This window comes from Bos mutus, chromosome 3 (genome assembly GCF_027580195.1).
Source record: "Bos mutus isolate GX-2022 chromosome 3, NWIPB_WYAK_1.1, whole genome shotgun sequence".
In the NCBI taxonomy this organism is placed as follows: Eukaryota; Metazoa; Chordata; class Mammalia; order Artiodactyla; family Bovidae; genus Bos; species Bos mutus.
The window spans coordinates 89,105,750-89,125,909 of NC_091619.1; the positions used below are offsets into that span (position 1 = coordinate 89,105,750).

Sequence of the window (20,160 nt, forward strand, 5' to 3'; positions counted from 1 at the left end):
GCAGAGAGGAGATACAGGCTCTTCTGTGACTCTCACAAGGGGAGTAATCCCATTTGGAAGCTCTTAGTTTTCATAGCTGATAGGTACATCAGATATTTCATATATGATTTGATCTGTTAACTTCCTGTGGCAATTGATGGTAGATATCTCATAGTAATGATATATTCCCATCATTCAACTGAATTCTGTTTTTTACATACCTTAATTCTACTTTGATCTTAGGTTCATAAATTGAAGCATTTAACAAGTGTACAATTTTAATACTATCTTAACCTCTTTATACATTTGGTCCTTTTCAATTCCTTTAAGTAAAATTGGTTTATTTACAGAATTTATTAATTAAAAGTACTTCTTAAAGATGTTGTGCTTTAAAAACTGAATTATCCCCAGATATCATAATTCTGAATTTACTTCATTCACCACCCCTCACTCTTCACCTCCAATTTATATCATATTCTACTCCATTTTTAATTTTTATCACCTTCCTGGGTTTTGTCTTGTTTTCAGCCTAATTTAGCCTTGAACCTGAAAAAAATTTGTTGCATTCCTTTAGATAGCATTTATATGGGGTTGAAAATTCTTTTTTAATGTGCTTTTAAATCATTTCTGTTTTATATTTATGCTCCTTTGCTTCATTGAGGCTCAAGGTGAATTTTTTAATGAAATTATTTTATTTTTAATGATTGAATTATAGAGTGGATTGTGAAAATGGATAGATTTTCAAAGAAACTAGGTACTGGGCCATTTGGGAGGAGACATTCTGTTTGATTTATTACAGATTATCGTAGCAAGAACTGATGGAAAATCTGACAGTTACTGCATTGATAGCTTGAACTTTGTGTGAATTATTTTCCATTTGAAAATATGTTTTAAATACCTGCTTTGTGCTAGGCACTAGGTTTTATAGATACAGACATTGTCGGAAACAGGGTCTTTGCCCTTATGGCTCACTTGTTTTAATGGGGACAAACAGAATAAATCACAAATATTATAAATGTAAAATTGTATCTGTGAGTTATGTTATAAAGGAGAAGTTCAGCATGGTAAGGTTATCAAATAATTAATGGAATTTGGTGATGTTTAGAAGTTCTTTAAAGGCTTTTCTCTGAAAGAGTTTTATAAAAGTAGATTGAAAAGGGCAGAAAGATGAGTTCAGGAATAGAAGCATCCCTATGGAGAAGGACAGATAGAGATGGGTTTGAGAGAAATATAGGGGGTCTGATCACTTAGTCTTAGTGGTGGAGATGGGAGACTAGGGTTTTAAGAATGTGATCCTGATTTCTGTTTGTGCTGCCAAATGAATGCAGTACCTACCATTCACTGAGTGGAAAGAAGGGAGCACAGCTCTGAGGTTTGAGAAACTCCAATGGCTAGGAAGGGGAGGATATACAAGAATAGGAGACAGAAGGAACAGTAGACCCCAAAGGAGAGGAGGGAAACAGGCTATCCTGGGAGGTTAGGGGAGTGAATCTAGCATACCAAGAAGAGGAAGTCTGCAGGTCAGACATTCCTGGAGAGTAAGATAAGGACTGAAACATGTCCATTGGATCGAATGATACAGCATTCAGTGTGGTGACCTTAACAGCTGCCACCTTGGGAGAGCAGGAACTCTAGAATCTATATTGGTGTAATACCAGGAGTGAGTCAGCATGAGGAAATGGAGATAGCAGGTATAGATAATAACTCTAAGGAGAAATGTATGCCCTTGGTGAAATAGGATGGCTGTAGGTAAAGTAGATTGGGTACTATAGTGAGATAAAGAGAGTTCATTTTTGAAGACTGAGATGAGTTCACTTTCTGAGAGAGTAAGGATTCCACATTGATAAAAGCTGAGAATATTTCAGGTAGTCTTGGTATAAGATGTGATTATGAGAAAGAAATGTGGAATCCACACTCTTGGCATTAATGGCTACCATTAAGAGTCTACTTTGTGTTAAACTGAAAAGATTTTAAGTAGTCACTAATTAGTTTGTTTTTTTCTTTAAACCGTAATCCCTTTTTGTCAGAAGAATGATGAAAATGGAAACTGCTCAGGGGAAGGAATTGAATTCCCTACAACAAATTTATATGAACTGGAAAGCCGCGTTTTGACAGATCACTGGTCCATACCTTACAAGCGGGAAGAGTCACTAGGCAAATGCCTGTTGGCGTCTACCTACCTAGCAAGACTTGGTAAGTTCATACCTCAGGACACAGGGGGAGACTTCTTTTTTGATAGGAGGCCTGGCTTTAATCTTAGCTCCTGTTGTTGCCCATCTCTGTTATCTTAGATTGTGTATTCTCTTAGTCTTTCTTAGGGAAAGCATTAGTTACTCAGTGGAGTCTGACTCTTTACAATTGGACTGTAGCCCACCAAATTCCTTTCTCCATGGGATTCTCCAGGCATGAATACTGAGTGGGTTGCCATTTCTTTCTCCAGGGGTCTTCCCTATCCAGGGATCGAACCTAGGTCTCCCACATTGCAGGCAGATTCTTTAATATCTTAGCCACCAGGGAACTCCTGTGAAATAAAAGTGTTGTATGAAATCAGCTGCTTTCTTCTAGCTCCAATAGAGTATAAGATTCATTAAATATATTTGAAAAATTCATATTATGGAAATTGAAATTAACATATTCTAAAGAGAAAGTACTGTTTATTTAACAAACATTTTATGCTTATTAAGTGCTTGGCACTGTCTTAGGTGCTTTGTGGTTGTTGTTCAGTCACCCAGTCATGTCCGACTCTTTGCAACCACATGGACTGCAGCACGCCAGGCTTCCCTGCCCCTCACCATCTCCTGAAGTTTGCCCACTTTCATGTCCATTGCATTGGTGATGCCATCCTCTCATCCTCTGATGCCTTCTTCTCCCTCTGCCCTCAATCATTCCAAGCATCAGAGTCTTTTCCAATGAGTCAACTGTTCACATCAGATGACCAAAATACTGGAGCTTCAGCATCAGTTCTTCCAACAAGTATTCAGGGTTGACTTCCCTTAAGGTCAACTGTTTGATCTCCTTACTGTCCAAGGGACCTTCAGGAGTCTTCTCCAGCACCACAGTTCAAAGGCATCAACTCTTTGGTATTCTGCCTTCTCTACAGTCCAGCTCTCACAACCGTTTGTGACCACTGGAAGACCATAGCCTTGACTATATGGACCTTTACCGGCAGAGTAATATCTCTGCTTTTCAACACACTGTCTAGATTTGTCATGGTTTTCCTGCCAAGAAGCAATTGTTTTCTGATTTCATGGCTGCAGTTACCATCCACAGTGATTTTAGAGCCCAAAGAAAAGGAAATCTGTCACACTTCCACCTTTAAATTATATTATTAAATAAAATATCACTAGGTTGGAGAATATGTATCATCATAAGGAGGCTTCTATACTATGAATATATTATATATTAAAGAGAAAATGGGCTTCCCTGGTGTCTCAGATGGTAAAGAATCTGCCTACAATACAGGAGACCTGGGTTTGATCTCTGAGTCAGGAAGACTCCCTGGAGAAGGAAAGGGCTCCAATATTCTTGCCTGGAGAATTCCATGGACAGAGGAGCCTGGTGAGCTACAGTCCATAGAGTCGCAAAGAGGTGGACTCAAGTGAGCAACTGACACTTTCACTAAAGAGAAGATGATTTGTTTTTCATATTGAATTCAGTTATAAATAGAATTGGGCTGTTTTGTGAATTTTTTTTCCTCATTTAAAGTGCATAGTTTACTATCGTGATTAAGTAAGAGGCGCATCAAAAGGAAATATTTTGGCTAGCTTCCATGGTGTGTTTATGACTGGCTTCTTAGCAGCAGCATTTATTGAGTGCCTGAGAGAATGCAGGTACTATGTTAAGCAGTGGCCCTGAAAAAAGAAAATGCATGCGGCAGTCTCCCCACTGATAAGCAAGATCTGTTACTGCGGTTTTTAAGTGTATTCTGAAGGGTAATTTTACAGTGGACTCATTCACTCACTCACTCATCGCTGTGCCAGGCTCAGTTCTGTGTGTTTTACTGCACAGAGTTCAGTTTGTTTTAGGGAAGAAGAGTGATCTTGGCATTTACTGAGAATAGTTCTGTTTTTAGTAGAGATGTTTAGAAAAACAATAATGGCTAATAAGTAGCTGCTGTTGCTGTTTTATTAGCTATTTTGTCAGATCATTGGCAGTTACTCTGACATGGAAACCTAAGTCCAACCATTTCAATTCTAATTAGTGTTTATTATACTATTAGTCAGTATATATTAATAATATAAATATATCCTGCTATTAATAAATAATTTAATGCTGTAACTATTTCTCAGTCTGTTCCTTTATCAGAATGTATGTCTTCTGCTTTTAATAATCCCTTAAGAATCAAGGTTTCTATGATAAGTAGTTCCATATGTATGAATTTGGAATGATATATGTGATTTCTGCAACCACCTAAAATCTCAATAAAGCATATTGTTTCATTTACTTTACTAAGGTCTTTCCGAGTCTGATGAGAACTGTAAAAGATTTATGGATAGGTGTATGCCTGAAGCGTTTAAAAAGGTAAGGAAAATGTGCTGGGCTGATTTTTTTTTTTTTGGTGGGGGTGAAGCTGAACAGGCTTTTTGTTTCAGTTTTAGTTTTTCATGTGTGAGCCCAGTTTATGAATCCTGCTCAACTGAGGAATGCTCTAATATGAAAAAAGTAGCTCTGAATTGGGGGCTCAGAAATGATTTGTTTCTTCTGTATTTATTGTTTGCTCATTGCTTCATTTAATATCGCTTTTACTTTCTTCTATTTAACTGCTAAAGAATAGATTAAGTGTTATACTAGGAAATTAGACATCTTACTAAACTATGGATTGTGGCACTTAGATAATATTTATTTATGGAAAATATAGGTTGTTTTGTACTCACTATCCTACTGAGACAGAAGTGGATGTTTAAACTACAGAAAGTTGAACTGGATTGAATATTGTATCTGGCAAAACGTCATGCAGACGGCAGCATTTCTTTTGGACCTAGACTGATATGCTTGCCCCAATTCTGGTCACATCTCTTATAAAGCAGTTTTTCTTAATAGTGAGAATAGAAGATCACAGGACTTGTGTTTCTGAAAGCAGTCTAACTCGGCATGGCTGCCTTTGCAGGACCTGAGTCCTGAATCTCAGCAAGAGCAGAGACGATGTCACAGACACTGTTGTTTTTCCCAGCGTATAGCCAGTGCCAAGAACAGAGAAAGAGCTCAGTAAATCTTTGTTGAATGAATAAATGAGTCTCCTGCATTCTCAATAGTTCTGGGTTTTGATATCCATTTTTGTCTCAAATGCAAGTAAGTTACTACAACTACAGATGGATGAAGTTTGTATTTATTCATAAAACCCAGTAAAATAAACTGTTCACTTGCAAACTATTATTCCCGTCTGCATTTTGACAGAATCTCCATTGATTCAAGGCTTAAGGGAGAACGAAACTAATTTTAGGATTGAAAACAGCTTTATCTTTGTAAAAAGGGAGAAATCTTTTAAAATTGTCATTTGGGCCGGGATTATATGGAATCAAGGTTTCTCCCCATTTTGGATGAATTCATCTACCATTTTGTGGTTTTGTGGTTGTAACTTTTTTAAGACTTTTGTTAAGAATTATAGTAGCTGTTAAAAGTAGCAGCACTTTTATAATGTAGCACACTGTGACACAGCACACTGGTCATAGGGGACACCCTCTCCCAACAGCACGAGAGGTGGCCGCCCTACACGTGGACGCCGCCACGTGGTCAGTGCCAAAAGCAGACTGATTAGCGTCTTTGCAGCTAAAGACGGAGAGACTCTATACAATCAGCAAAAACAAGACTGGGAGCTGTCTGTGGCTCAGATCATTAACTCCTTATTCAAAATTTGGGCTTAAATCGAAGACAGTAGGGAAAACCACTAGACCTTTCAGTTATAACCTAAATCAGATTCCTTATGATTATACAGTAGAGGTGACAAATAGATGCAAGGAATTAGATCTGGTAGACAAGAGTGCCTGAAGAACTTTGAAAGGAGGTTTGTAACATTGTACAGGAATCAGTGACCAAAACCATTCCCAAGAAAAAGAAATGCAAGAAGGCAAAGTGGTTGTCTGAGACAGCCTTACAAATAGCTGAGAAAAGAAGAGAAGCAAAAGGCAAAGGAGAAAGGGAAAGATATACCCATATGAAAACAGAATTCCAGAGAAGAGCAAGGAGAGATAAGAAGGCCTTTTTAAATGAACAATGCAAAGAAATAGAGGAAAACAATAGAATGGTAAAGTCTTTAGATCTCTTCAGGAAAATTGGAGATATCAAATGAACATTTTATGCCAAGATGTGCACAATAAAGGACAGAAATGGCAAGGACCTGACAGAAGGGGACGAGCTTAAGAAGAAGTGGCAAGGATACACAGACCTTACAAAAGAAGTCTTAATGACCCAGATGACCACAGTGTTGTTACCCAGTCACTCGCCTAGAGCCAGGACATCCTGGAATGCAGTGTCAAGTGGGTATTAGGAAGCCTTACAACAAACAAAGCTAGCAGAAGTGATGGAAGTCTAGTTGAGCTATTTCAAATCCTAAAAGATTATGCTGTTAAAGTGCTACACTCAATATACCAGCAAATTTGCAAAACTCAAAACAGTGGCTATAGAACTGGAAAAGGTCAGTTTTCATTCCAATCTCAAAGAAAGACAATGACAAAGAATGTTCCATCTACCATATAATTGCACTCATTTCATATGCTTGGATGGTAATGCTCAAAATCCCTCAAGCTAGGTTTCAGCAGTATGTAAACTGAGTACTTCCAGATTTACAAACTGAATTTAGAAAAGGGAGAGAAACCAGAGATCAAAGTGCCAACATCCGTTGGACCGTAGAAAAAGCGAGGGAATTACAGAAAAACATCCATTGCTGCTTCATTGACTGTGCTAAAGCCTTTGACTGTGTGGATCACAACAAACTATGGAAAACTGTTTAAAGAGATGGGAATATCAGACTATCTTACCTGACTCCTGAGAAACCTCTATGCAGGTCAAGAAGCAACAGTTAGAACCAGGCTGGTTCAAAATGGGGAAGATAGTGCATCAAGTCCTTATATTTTTACTCTGCTTATTTATATGCAGAGTACATCATGTGAAATGCTGGGCTGAATGAATCACAAGCTGGAGTCCAGATTGCTGGGAGAAATATCAACAACCTCAGATATGCAGGTGATACCATTCTAAAGGTAGAAAATGAAAGGGAACTAAAGAGCTTCTTAATGAGGGTGATAGAGAAAAGTGAAAAAGCTGGTTTAAAACTCAAAAAACTAAGTTTCAAAAAGCTAAGATCATGGCATCCAGTCCCATCACTTCATGGCAAATAGATGGGGAAAAATGAAAACAGTGGCAGATTTTATTTTCTTGGGCTCCAAAATCACTGTGGATGGTGACTGCAGCCACAAAATTAGAAGACACTTGCTCCTTGGAAGAAAAGCTACGACAAACCTAAAAAGCAGAGACATTACTTTGCTGACAAAGGTCCATATAGTCAACGCTGTGGTTTTTCCAGTAGTCATGTATGGGCGTAATAGTTGGACCATAAAGAAAACTGAACACCAAAAAATTGATGCTTTCAAATTGTGGTTCTGGAAAAGACTCTTGAGAGTCCCTTGGATAGCACAGAGATCAAACCAGTCAATTCTAAAGGAAATCAACCCTGAATATTCATTGGAAGGACTGATGCTGAAGCTGCAATACTTTGGCCACCTGATGCAAGGAGTGGACTCATTGGGAAAGACCCTGATGCTAGAAAAGATTGAGGGCAGGAAGAGAAGGCGACAAGGAATGAGATGGTTAGATAGCATCACTGACTCAATGGACTTGAATTTGAACAAGTCCAGGGAGATAGTGAAGGACAGGGAAGCCTTGCATGGAATCCCAAAGAGTTGGACATGACTTAGTGACTGAACAGCACCACCAACAGCAAGCTGTAATAACAAATGGTCAAGTGGTTGCTGGGAGTTTTTTCCTATAAAACTCTGAGCACAAAAGTACCTTGCATTGTGTTCATTGTCATTCGATTCTTAGAATTTAGAGCTATTGAAAAATTTCCCTACACCAGAAGAGCTACAGAATTCTGTGTTTCTTTAGACTTGTGTTTCCTGATATGATAAATCTCTCCCTGCCCTCTTTCCTGGGCTTTTCTTACAAGCTGCCTGTTTTTTAAAAACAGAAAAAAAAAAGAGTTAAGAGTATAAGTAATAAGCAGTTGTGTGAATAAGGTACAGAAAAGGAGTTTTGTTGTAATTTCTACTTTCATCACCTTTCACCTTCAGGCTAGCCTAGATTCTAGTGTGTTCAGGCAGGTAACAGCATGTACATCTGGTCATAGTGCATAGTAATGTTTAAACCTTGTGTACCTTTTCCCCGCACGGTGCTGCTTGTCTTACCTGCCTTAATCTGGCAGGTAGATAGGACTCCCGTTTTCAAAGCAAAAACTGAACAAATGAGATGGCAACAGAGGCAGTGGTGCTTAGCCCACATAAATTTTATTTTGTTACATGTGCTTAGTCGTTCAGTCCTGTCCAACTCTACAACCCCATGGACTGTAGCCTGCCAGGCTCCTCTGTCTCTGGGGATTTTTGTTGTTACATGGAGCTTCTTAAATCTTAATCTCTGCTTTATTTTGCTTTATTATATAAGTTTTAAGTACAGGAAGGATAGATAGGCAGGCAAAAGAATTCTGGCAAAAAATATTAACTCATTGGCTTAAAATCACATTGGCTTATATAAAATCAGTCTTATGGTTATTGTTCATTTGAGCAAGTGGTGCAGCTAATTGCTATATAGAAAGTCTGAAGCTGAGGTTTTCCTTTGCTGCTAAAGAAGTTTGGATTATTTCAGGATCTTACCCCTCTTGTTAAGCAGTTCTTGGTGTGGCCAAGGTGAAATTTTTATAGCACAATATTTTCCCTCTCAATGGAAATCTTACGAAAACCACTGTACCCATTTGCTAGTATTTTATTAAGTGGAATCCTTTGATTTCTCATTCCCTCTTCTGGTGGTTATTCCTGAGTTAGACTTCCCCGAGGACTTAGATCAAAATTTGGGGAACTCTAAAGATGAAGATTTTAGATTCTTATGTGCCATTTCCTTCCTTCCTTTTTTTTTTTTTTTAATCTGAGATACTGATTATAAGATGTACCATTATGTTATACTCTGTGTTTTATATTTCAGAAAAATAATGCTAAGTAAACAGTGTTATAATGCCTTATCACTTAGAGCTATTTTTTATTTACTTAAACTTAAAAAAAAATTGAGTATTAACTTTTATGCACACCAGAAAGGAAAACACAATCAAAATAAATTGGCAAGGTATTCCTAAAAAATTTTTTCCCGCTCAGAGCCCTGCTGCCATCTGGTCAACAGGTGGGAAGATCCATTTCTGTTTCTGAGATATAAATAATATGACGAGAATGTGCATGTTCAAATCATGAAATACAGCATCCATTTCTTAGATTCCAGGAATGTTAATTAATAGTGACAGCCAAAATACACTCATCATAAAACCTTGCTAATACTTTTACATTCATTATACCTTTTGATATTAATATTTGTAACATCTCTGTTAAGTGGGTAGGAGTTATGCCTGTTTTGAGACAGGAGAACTGAGTCTCTGAGAATTCAGGTAAATTTGTTCAAGGCCACGCAGCTAGAAAATAGTACCAGAAGTGAGCTCAAGTTCTTTCTTGCGCTTCACCATTTCACCTCCCCTAGTAATAATGAAAGGTAGAGAAACAATAAACATTCTCTTTTAACAAACTGTTTTAATATAAGGGAATTAAAGTTCAAAAAATAAAGCTAATTGTTGACTGAAATAAATGAACAAGTAAATGGACTGCAGCTGTGGGTCTGTTAAAGCAAGTTATCTGCATAAAAGTAAGTATTATAATCACTTGATTATTGTAAAGATTGCACTCATGATTGCAGACATTTTTTTTTCTTTCTTTCGAATAAGACTGTAACTGCCCTTTTTGTTTTTATAGCTCCTGACATCAAGTGCTGTTCACAAGTGGGGTACTGAAATTCATGAAGGGATCTACAACATGTTGATGCTATTAATAGAACTGGTTGCAGAAAGAATAAAACAAGATCCAATTCCCACTGGTCTGCTGGCTGTGCTTACAATGGTACAGTATGTCTAAAATGAAGTACTTTGCATTTTGGTTTTGTTTAACATACCTACTACTTTTTGACTAATAATTAGTAATAAGTTATAATGATATTATCATTAAAGACATTCTTCCATTTTATTTTTAAAGCAGAGCTGCCATTCTGTGCTTTCAGTTTTAAAGAAATGCATTAAATAGAATGAATAAAATTATTAAATTGCTTAATGATTAATTAGAATGATTAAATAGCTTTCCTTTTGTCTCCCTTATTATTCACATCACAAATACTATCATATAGGGTGCTGATGTAGTTTGGTTTCCAGGCTTTCCTCTGATTAGTAACAGTAGCTGCAAGAGGAAGTGGGGCTCGTGTGTTCCCTCATAACTTTTTTTGCTGGGGCTGTCTCATGCAGCATCCAAGATCTTAGTTCCCCAATCAGGTATACAACCCATGCCCCTTGCACTGGGAGCATGGAGTCTTAACCACTGGACTGCCGGGAAGTCCCTGCCTCCTAACTTCTGTCTTCGCTGCCTTAGTGCCCATCTCTACTGGTGGCGGCCCTAGGACGTTTGCAGCGTTGGCTTCCCCTTGCCTTGGATCAGACCTCTGGTCCTAAGCCCTCCTCCTCTTTCCCTGTAGCAAACATTGAACGAAGCAGGAGAGTAGTACTTTGGCCATTTGCTCCTCAGCACTTGCTAAGGAGTATGTTTTGTTGAGGTACTTGAAAGATTCCATTAATGAGGAAGTCCAAGGTGATATTTTTATCTTCTTTTCTAATGCTAATATGTGTTGCTATAGAAATAGCTAATAATAATGTTTCTCTGTTCTCTTTGAATCTAGGCTTTCAATCCTGATAATGAATACCATTTTAAAAACAGAATGAAAGTGTCTCAGAGGAATTGGGCAGAAGTATTTGGAGAGGGAAATATGTTTGCTGTTTCACCTGTATCTACTTTCCAAAAGGTAAACGTAGTTCTGTTTCATAGTTTTATAAATAAACGTATTGAAAAAGATTTTGTCTGCTACAAAAATGACAGTTTACATGGAAAGATTAAAATAGCCCATGAGAAATGGCAAATACTCCATGTAGCTCTTAAAATAGCTCAATATTTCAACAGTTTTTTCAGCTATTGCATATTTTTCCATAGCTGTTAATTAACTTCATGAGGAACTTTATAGATTTGAAACGTTTGGTGAATAAGAAATAACTGCATGACATGAAAAGTGCCCTATTTATTGAATTACCAGAGCCCCTGTTTAATGGGTGTCCCAGTTTCTTAGAGACATTTGAGAAGCTAGAGCATTTGAAATTACTTGAAATGACTAGTTATTGCTAGAAAAAATAATAATTAATCTCATGTATAATTTTCTCCTAAACTCCACAAGCTTTAAAGCTTTTGTTTTTTTTCAAGCACAGGCCAATATCTTCATTTTATATTTAAAGGTCTACAATGTGCCAATAACATACCCACATAAAGAGCACATAATTCCAACAGTTTGTTGATCAAACACTGTTTTGGTTTTGGAGAAATATTTGAAAGAAGTCAACATAGTAGATAAGAAACTTGTCCATTGCTTTAGTAGAAGCAGAGGTTCAGTTCAGTGATCATTTGTTGAACATCTGCTGTGTGTCTGGCATTATTCTAGGTTTTGGAGATATAAATAAATAGTTCTTGCATAGATAGTTCTTGCCCTTAGTATAGAGTAATAAGACATGGTTTCTAACTTACAGCATAGTGGAGGAAATAGGAAATTTTAAAAAAAAATCACAGTGTAACAAACAACAGGTGCAAGTGTAATAATAATGTGCTATTCACGGGATATAGGGAAAGGAGTTGCCACCTTGGAGGGTCAGGCAGTACTCCAGGGAGGAGGTGAGAGCTGAGTGGAAAGGACAGTGAGTATATCCTGTGGAATTTAACCTCCACAGCAACTCTGTGAGTTAGGTATTATTTTTACCCCCATTTTGTAGATGAGAAATTTGAGGCACACAGAGGTTAACTACTTGTCTAAATTCACAAGCCTTGTTACAGCAGGGACCTATGTGAGCTGGCTCCATAGTCCGCATTCTTTATATAGCCTTGCCTCTCAAGATATTAAAATCTCATCTTCAATATTGTCGTGACTATTAAATGACAAATGTATACAAAAACACTGAACACAGTGGGTCACTTTAGTAAGTACTCAGCGAATGTTCTTTCTCTCCCCTGCCCAATTTATATATGCAGCAACAGACACCCAGAAACGTTCAGTCTCTAATTTCCTCTCATTACCATGAAAGGAATTCTCTCTCCTACAAAGGCCCTATACACCCTCTCCTCTCCTGTTGCCTTCTCAAGCATTTTACACCTTAGCATTTCTATTCTCTTTGGTATGCTCAGTTTTTTTCTCTTCATCGATTACTCCCATTGTGTATTACGTGGTCTAGTATTTTCCCGTCTTTAAAAATTCCGCCTTTGATACTGCATCCATCTCTAGCTTCAGCATTGTGCTCTGTCCCTCTTCACAACCAACCAGATGAAAGTTTCCATGTCCTTCCCTCTCAGTTATTCTTTTAGTGCTTACGCTGACATTTTAACTTATAAAAAACAAAGCATACATTTCATCACTATCTTTACACTCCTCTGAGCAGTACATGAAAACCTTAGTATGTTCTGTGTGCTCCTTCCTCACCTGACTCATCCTTTTGTCTTTATTACGCATTGTCTTAGTCCTCTCCTATCTCATTTTATTCCCCTCAAATAGGTACCATCAACCTTATTTTATGCGGTGCTTTGACTCAGCCCTGTTTACATGCTGCCTCTTTGTGTACCATTTCGTCTGTATTTCAGGCCTTCCGTTGGGATAATTTTTCTTCTTCCTGGAGTACATCCTGTAAATTGTCCTCTCATAAGGGGTCCATTGGTGACTGAGTCTTTGTTTTTGATGGCCTAACTTTGATTTTATTTTCTGTTACTTGAAGAACATTTTTTCTGGGTTTTAAATTCTAGATTGACATATGTTTTGTGGCAGAATATCACAGATATCATTTCAGTGTCTTCTGGCTTTGAGTATTGCTTTTGAAAGTTGACTGATGGTCTGACTATTGTTTGTTTTTAAGAAGTCTCTTTTCATGGCTGTTTTTTGAGATCTATTTCTTTTAGATATTTGGCAGTTAGACTCTCACTGCAGTTAACTGAGATATTCTTTTTGTTTATTTTGCCTCAGATGCATTGAATTTCCCAAACTAAGGATGTATATCTTGTATCAATTCTGGAAAATTCTCACCCATTACCTTTTAAAATACTGCCTTTTCCCCAATAGTCTCTTCTTCTAGAACTATGGCTGCATGTTCAGCCTTCTCATCCTGTCCTTATGTCCCTTGACCTCTTTCATATATTGTATCTGTTTGTTTTCCTGTGCAGCATTTGCGATGACGTTTTTCAGATCTGTGGTCCAGTTCGACTCTGCTTGTTTCTAATTATTTCATATTCTTGAGTCATATTTTCAGTTTCCTCCTTGTTTAATGCTTAACTTATATTCTCTGTCTGATATCTAAAAGCTGGTCTGATTCTGCCAACTTTTACTCACTTGTTTGTTTATGTGTGTGTAGAAAAACGTATTTATACTTGTTTCTTTATTTTTCTATGAACTTACGTTTCTTGGAATTTAGGAACATTTTCTGAGGCCTGAGTTGCAAGTTCTTTCCTCCAAAAAGCATTTACTTCTTCTGGGTGCCTGGGAATACTATGGTTTGGGACCACTTTAGAATAAATATTCAACTTAAGGTTTTTCAGACCATAAAGTCAATTTGAATTAGAGCAGCAAGGCCAGGTGAGGGCAATTAGATGTTTATAAATTCCTGGAGAATTTTTTTCTCCTCACCATCCAGTAGCAGAGTCAAGGTAGGCTTGTTGTTTCCATTCCACAGTAAGTTTATTTCAGTTCACCTTACATTCAGGCTGTAGTGCTTTGGGTTCTTGCTTTATGTGACAGCCTCTTCTTAGTCTCTGAGCCCTATGCTGGCATTGTGTCCTGCTTCTGAGCCACCGTAAGGCTATGAAAATGGAAGCTAGAGATCTCCTCAGTTCCATAGATGCCTGCAGCATGATAGCTGGCCTCACGGCTTGTTTACTTCACAGGATTTCTGCTTTCTCTCTCTTTTTTTTTTTTGGTTACACTTCTGAGGACGTTTTACCAACTCAGTTCTATGTTTTAAAAGATTTTTTTTTTAATTTAAGATTTTTTTTAAGCTGCGGTGGCTCTTTGTTGCTGTGAGCAGGCTTTCTCCAGTTGTAGTGAGTGGGGGCTCTGTAGTTGCAGTGTGGTGACTTCTCTTGTGGGGCACGGGTTCTAGGCCTGCAGGCTTCAGCAGTTGCACACGTGGGCTCAGTAGGTGTGGTGCATGGGCTCAGTTGCTCCGCAGCATGTGGTATCTTCCTAGACCAGGGATTGAACCGGAGTCCCTTGCATTGCAAGGGAGATTCTTAACTACCAGGGAAGCCCTTAAATGTTTCCTGTTAGTTGTTTTCAGTTGGAGAGATGTTTGAGGCAACTAGACTGAAGTCTCCATTAGATCTTCTAGGCGTTCCATCCCTCCTCCTTCTGCCACCAGTTCCCTGAAACTGCTGTCATTAAGGTACTGTGCTTCTAGATCCGGAGAAACTGTCTCTTGCCCCAGTCGGCATCAGTGGTCAGTTTCTTCTTCCTTGAAACTTCCTTCCCTACAGTCTCTTGCTCTCTGCCTGCCCCCTCAGCTACCTCTCCTTTCTTGACTCATCCAGAGCCTTCTTCTCTTCGTTCACCATACTCCCTGTAAGAAATAGCTTCCATTCTTAGAGATCTAAATGTCATCTTTGTGCTGATGGTCCTCTGCTTTATATCTCTGTGGCCCAGACCTCTTTCCTAAGCACAGCAGACTTGAAGAGCCAGCTGTCTCCACTTGGTTACCACAGAGACATCTCAGACTGTGCCTGAAGCAGAACTTCATTATTTTTCCCCAGACTTCATTCTCCACCTTTTCAGTAAATGGCATCACCATCTACCTAGATGCCCAAGCTGAAAACATAGGAATCAGCCATGATTCGTATTCATATCCAAACCATAAACAGGTCCTTTGATTTAATCTCACATAGATTTTCAGTTGACGTCTCTCTGTTTCTTCTGCCACCATCCCACTCCAAACACCATCATGTCCTGCCTAATTACTACACTAGTCTTCCCTCTGGTATCTCTGCTTTTTACTTTCTCATTCATCCTTTCCTTTCCATTCTCCACATAAGTGTAAGAGTCCCCTTAAAACATAAAATGTATCATTTTCTTCTTTAAACACCTCTGTTGCTTTCCTTCTAATCACAGTCTACAAATTTCTGCATGTTCCAGCTTTTCTTCTCTCTACAATTTAATCTTTGCCATTCTCCCCTGCTCACCACCTCCCAGGTGGGAGAGTTGCTGCTCCGTTTTTCAAATGAAGGTAGGCTTTTCTGCCTTCCCCAAACAGGGCCTTTTCCATTTTAGCCTCTCTGCCTGGACTGTTCTTTGAATGGCTCAATCTGTCTCATCCTTTAAGTTCTAGATTAAATACCACCTTTTCAAAGAGATTTTCTATGACCACCACTCTGAACAGAGTGGGCTCTTATTTCTCATTGGAGGACCTTTTGTGGAAATGCACAACCTGAATGAATTATGTGTTGGTTTACTTGTCTTTATCGACCCTGCTGGAATATGAATTCCATGAAAGCAGGTAGCACATCTCTTCTTCATTGCTGTTCTGTATCCAGCCACTGGAACATTATGCAGCTTCTAGAACAGTGAATGCTTGAGAGAGGAAATAAAGGAAGAAAAGGAGGAGAAAAGAAGTGCTTACTCTAGGACACTAATTAATGGTACAGCTGGGACTAAATCTTTAATGTCTTGATTCTTGATTTGCTACTCTGAGTTAATAATTATTTATCCTGTACCTCAGAAAGCTTAAACAACTGATCTCACCTACCCAAAATGCATAAATGCTTTGTATTGTAGCAGTCCCATCAAAATACAGACTTACTTATAAGATTGTTTTCAGTAATGTCAAAGATTCACATGAAGAAACATTTGGGAAAACCTTTTGAAATAATGTTAAATTTTTTTCCAACTTTCTGATTTAGGATAATAGAAATACGAGAGTTAGTAGGGAAGTTTTTGTATTGCCATTTCAATTTCTGTTTTCTTTTCTCATAGGAGCCTCATGGATGGGTTGTGGATTTGGTAAATAAGGTATACAGCTTTTATTAATATGGGGATGTTTTTCATTTTCTAATGAGCTTTCCTAGAGTTTTAGGTAGATGACAGCTACAAAGAATAATCAAATATGTTTTATCATTTCTTCCTCTTTTTTATATGTGCTGTTTAAACAGATAAACATCAGCTTTAGGACTTAGTACATCTCCTGTAGTGTATCACAGGAGCATTACAATTATCTTTGTGGTGACTCTGAAGACCAGGGTTATAAGCACATTGATAAAGTAGAATGTGAGCTGTAGTTGCTTGGTAAATTATTAAAGTATAGTATTTTAAAATTAATGTATACCTTTTTTCTTCTCAGTTTGGAGAATTAGGTGGATTTGCAGCAATCCAAGCCAAGCTTCATTCAGAAGATATAGAACTTGGGGTAAGTTAAACCGTTGTATGTACACAGTGTGGAAGTTCACTTTATTGAGGTTGCTGTGTAACCCCTGGGACATTGGACACATTAAATTAAATGTTAAAACTCAAGTTAATCTTTATGGGAGTAGCTCCCATGGTTCTGATAACCACAGAAATGTTTACTCTTTCTTGATCATAATAACCAAATTGTAGTGTAGAGCATTTGGTTGTGTTTTTTTGTTTTTCCACCACATTCATTTCTCCTTGTGATGTTTTTCTCTTAACTCCTTACTTGTAGTGGTTATATGAAATTATCTTGCTGTTTAGGGATAATTGCTGTGTGTGGCAAGTATATGTGTACATAGCAATCTTATGCCTCAGTTAAGTCACAATTTATTGATAGTACCAGAAGCAAATAAAATATTTTAACATCGTTTAGTCAGCTTTTTGGTATTACAGAGATTCGTAGGTAATAAAGGGCTGTACCTGGAGCTTAGAATCACCCCTCAGGTGTAGTACCAGTATGTTTTCATGTCAACTTCACTTTCTCAAAAAATTTTACCTTATGGTAAGGGGAATAACTTCATCTTTAATTTTTCACAGACTACTTGTTTGTAACTGAAAGCACTTCATTCTGTTCTCTAATCATTCAGTTAGAGACTACTTATTACGTACTTGCCATGTAGAAGACACTGTGGCAGCTACTGCGAATTGACCAGAGTAGAAAATGATGTTGTAAAATAATATGCCTAAGTGACACAAATTGTGCTTGGAGTAATACCCGTTATTTCTGTGGGACCATGGCTTGTCAGCTAACCGCGTTGGTCCATCTTTGCATGAGGGTAGTAACAACAGTCAAGGAGAGACTGGCGCCCTGCTTGGTAATAGACTATTGCTAGCTGCCCGCTGCTTACTCTTGAAGATCAGAGGTCAACCAGATCGTGAATACTTGTAGTGACACTGGTCAGAGGCCTCTTCTCCCTCCCTGAACCTTGACTAGGTTGTTAGGCTGTCATTTTGATCCCCATTAAACGGATCAAGTATGTGAGCAAGGACTTTATTGACCTGGAAGATAATAGGTAGTGACTGAAAAAGCAAGACAAAACAAAACCTATTCAGATAGAGGGTTTTATCCAGCTTGCTTATTTCTCAAGAACTGGCTATGTAGGTCACTGGGCAATAATAGAAATAGACTTCCTTTTTTTTAAAGGTTAAATGAAACACTCACTAATTTCCTGCAAAGTGTATTTAAACAAACAGAGAAGCTCGAAGTTTCTCCCCTACTTGATGAAAATTGGCTAATGGGGGATATATAGAAATCTAGGCTTGTCCTCATTGTTATCAGATGTCTTGAGGCTAAAGATTTCTCTAAGATTTTTCCCTTCTTTTTTCATTCTGCTGATGGTGTCGTTTTGTGTCAGTTTTTCCCTAATGGCTTAAAATTTTTCTAATTTGCTTGAGGGGTGTTCTCATTGCCATCTCAAAGTTTATAACAGTACTCATTTCATTTTATACTCAAAACAATTTCATTTTTTAAACTTAGTTCTTGAGTTCATTTAGAATTTATTTATATATGTCACATAAGATAGAAATCCAGTTTTATTTTCTTCCAAAAGGGTAACTAATTGTTTTAAGATCTGAAGAACATTCCTTTTTTTTTTTTCCTACAAGGTTTTTTTTTTTTTTTTTTCACTATTTTGGTTTGTTGACTTTATCAAATGTCTGAGTGTGTGTATACATTATACGTGAATTGTTCCTGGACTTCTGTCATTTTTTGATACTGTTTCTCCACTATTTTCATTATTGGTGGTGCCAGCTTTGCTCAGCATCTTCCTTTTATCAGATTTTCTTGATCATTCTCGTGTTTTTATTCTTCCGAATATAGGCAACGTGTCAGGATCTCCTGCAGAAAGTGCCACCAAGATCATGTGTGGAGAATTGACATGTCTATAGTACTAGTCCTTTCCCTTCAAGAACATGATCTTTCCTCATTTATTTGGACCATTTATGTATTTCTGTAAAGTTTTATAGATTTCTTAATGAAAGTCTTAAATGTTTTCTTTGTTAAAGGCACATTAAAGGCACATTTCATTCCTTCCCCCACTATTCTCTCGTTTTTCAAATAAAAATTTTTATTATTCTACAATGTGAACTTTAGAATCATCTCATCCAAGCCTTGAAAGAAGTTTTATTGGCATAGTATGATTTAAGTTACATTAAATTTCTACAATAATTTAAATGAATTGACATCTTTATATCAGCTTTTCCTGCCCAAGAGTATAAAATGTTCTCTGACATATAAAAAAGGATTTGTTTAATGTTGAAAGGAAAGAACTTGCTCACATTTATTTCTCACATTTGCTGTCTTTTTTTCAGGCAGTCTCAGCACTAGTGCAGCCCTTAGGGGTATGTGCAGAGTACCTCAATTCCTCAGTGGTACAGGTAAGATAAACCATTTTACACTTATTTCAAAAGTGATCTAAGGCATACAAACAGTAAAAATTATCATTTTATCAGGTTGTTCAGAATTTGCCTATCAGAATAACTGCTTTTTTTTAATTAGCTATCCTTGTAGTGAAATTTTTATCAGAAGATAAATAAAAGTGATTAATAAGTTATAGGTAACGTCTAAACATTTAAAGTTACTTATCTTTTCAATTTATCATTTTATCAAATACAATTACAGATTATAGCTCCCCCCCCCCACTTTCTTCACTGTAAAATAGGTGGCATATGTCCCTACCCCCTTCACAGGATTATTTATGGATTCAGCATTACGTTAAACAGTGTTGAGTGGCCTGCTGGGCTGCCTCTAGCCAAGTCACTGAGAATCTGAGTAGCAGTTTGACAGCGCATCTTGTCTGCATGTCAGCAGGTCATAGGATAGTCAGAGCTGTGAGTGTTGAGCTTTCTGATGCTTAGGGCCCAGTGCACTTTCTGGTTGCCTTTCCATTTCAGTTAACAAGTTTTACTGAAGAAAATGTCATGTTGAAATACCTCCATTTATTATTTTCTTTATAAAAATATGTCTGTGAAACTTAGCTGTCACAGAGATTTTTTAAAAATCACCGTAAATGGTTTTGAAAGCTTAGTGTCCTTTGGGAGCATAGTATGCACTGTTCCTCATTTCTAATGTCTAGTGTACATAGGGCCATTTTAACAAGGGAAATGGGATTTTTTTTTTTTAGTAGGTTCTGGAAATTTCTAAGTTTTAAGTGCCTTCTTTAGATTTCAGAGTAATTCTGCAAAATTATTTAAATGAAGCAGAGTGACTAAGTATTTCTTGATTCTGATATTAAGGTCTTTAGAGACATGCAGTGTTCTCTCACTTATAAGCATATGAATATAATCATTTGTTTTGTAGTGAAACACTGAAACATAAAGAGGCAAAATGATTTGACTTAATAATTTAATAATCTATATTAGCAATTTAATAATTGGCTTTTTAATAATCAA

At 37.4% G+C, this 20,160-nt stretch overlaps 1 protein-coding gene across 4 annotated transcripts in view; it reads left to right on the plus strand.

Annotated features, from left to right (window-relative positions):
- The window catches only part of USP24 (ubiquitin specific peptidase 24), a 155,930-nt gene that overhangs the window by 35,708 nt on the left and 100,062 nt on the right, over positions 1 to 20,160 (plus strand). For 3 of the 4 annotated variants that reach the window (XM_070367968.1, XM_070367966.1, XM_070367969.1), the window contains exons 2-8: positions 2,007 to 2,172; positions 4,433 to 4,500; positions 9,975 to 10,118; positions 10,942 to 11,064; positions 16,300 to 16,335; positions 16,664 to 16,729; positions 19,081 to 19,146. In XM_070367968.1, coding sequence (XP_070224069.1) covers positions 2,007 to 2,172; positions 4,433 to 4,500; positions 9,975 to 10,118; positions 10,942 to 11,064; positions 16,300 to 16,335; positions 16,664 to 16,729; positions 19,081 to 19,146 — 669 coding nt within the window. The remainder of the gene's footprint in view (positions 1 to 2,006; positions 2,173 to 4,432; positions 4,501 to 9,974; positions 10,119 to 10,941; positions 11,065 to 16,299; positions 16,336 to 16,663; positions 16,730 to 19,080; positions 19,147 to 20,160) is intronic. The other variant, XM_070367967.1, reaches the window with a different exon arrangement.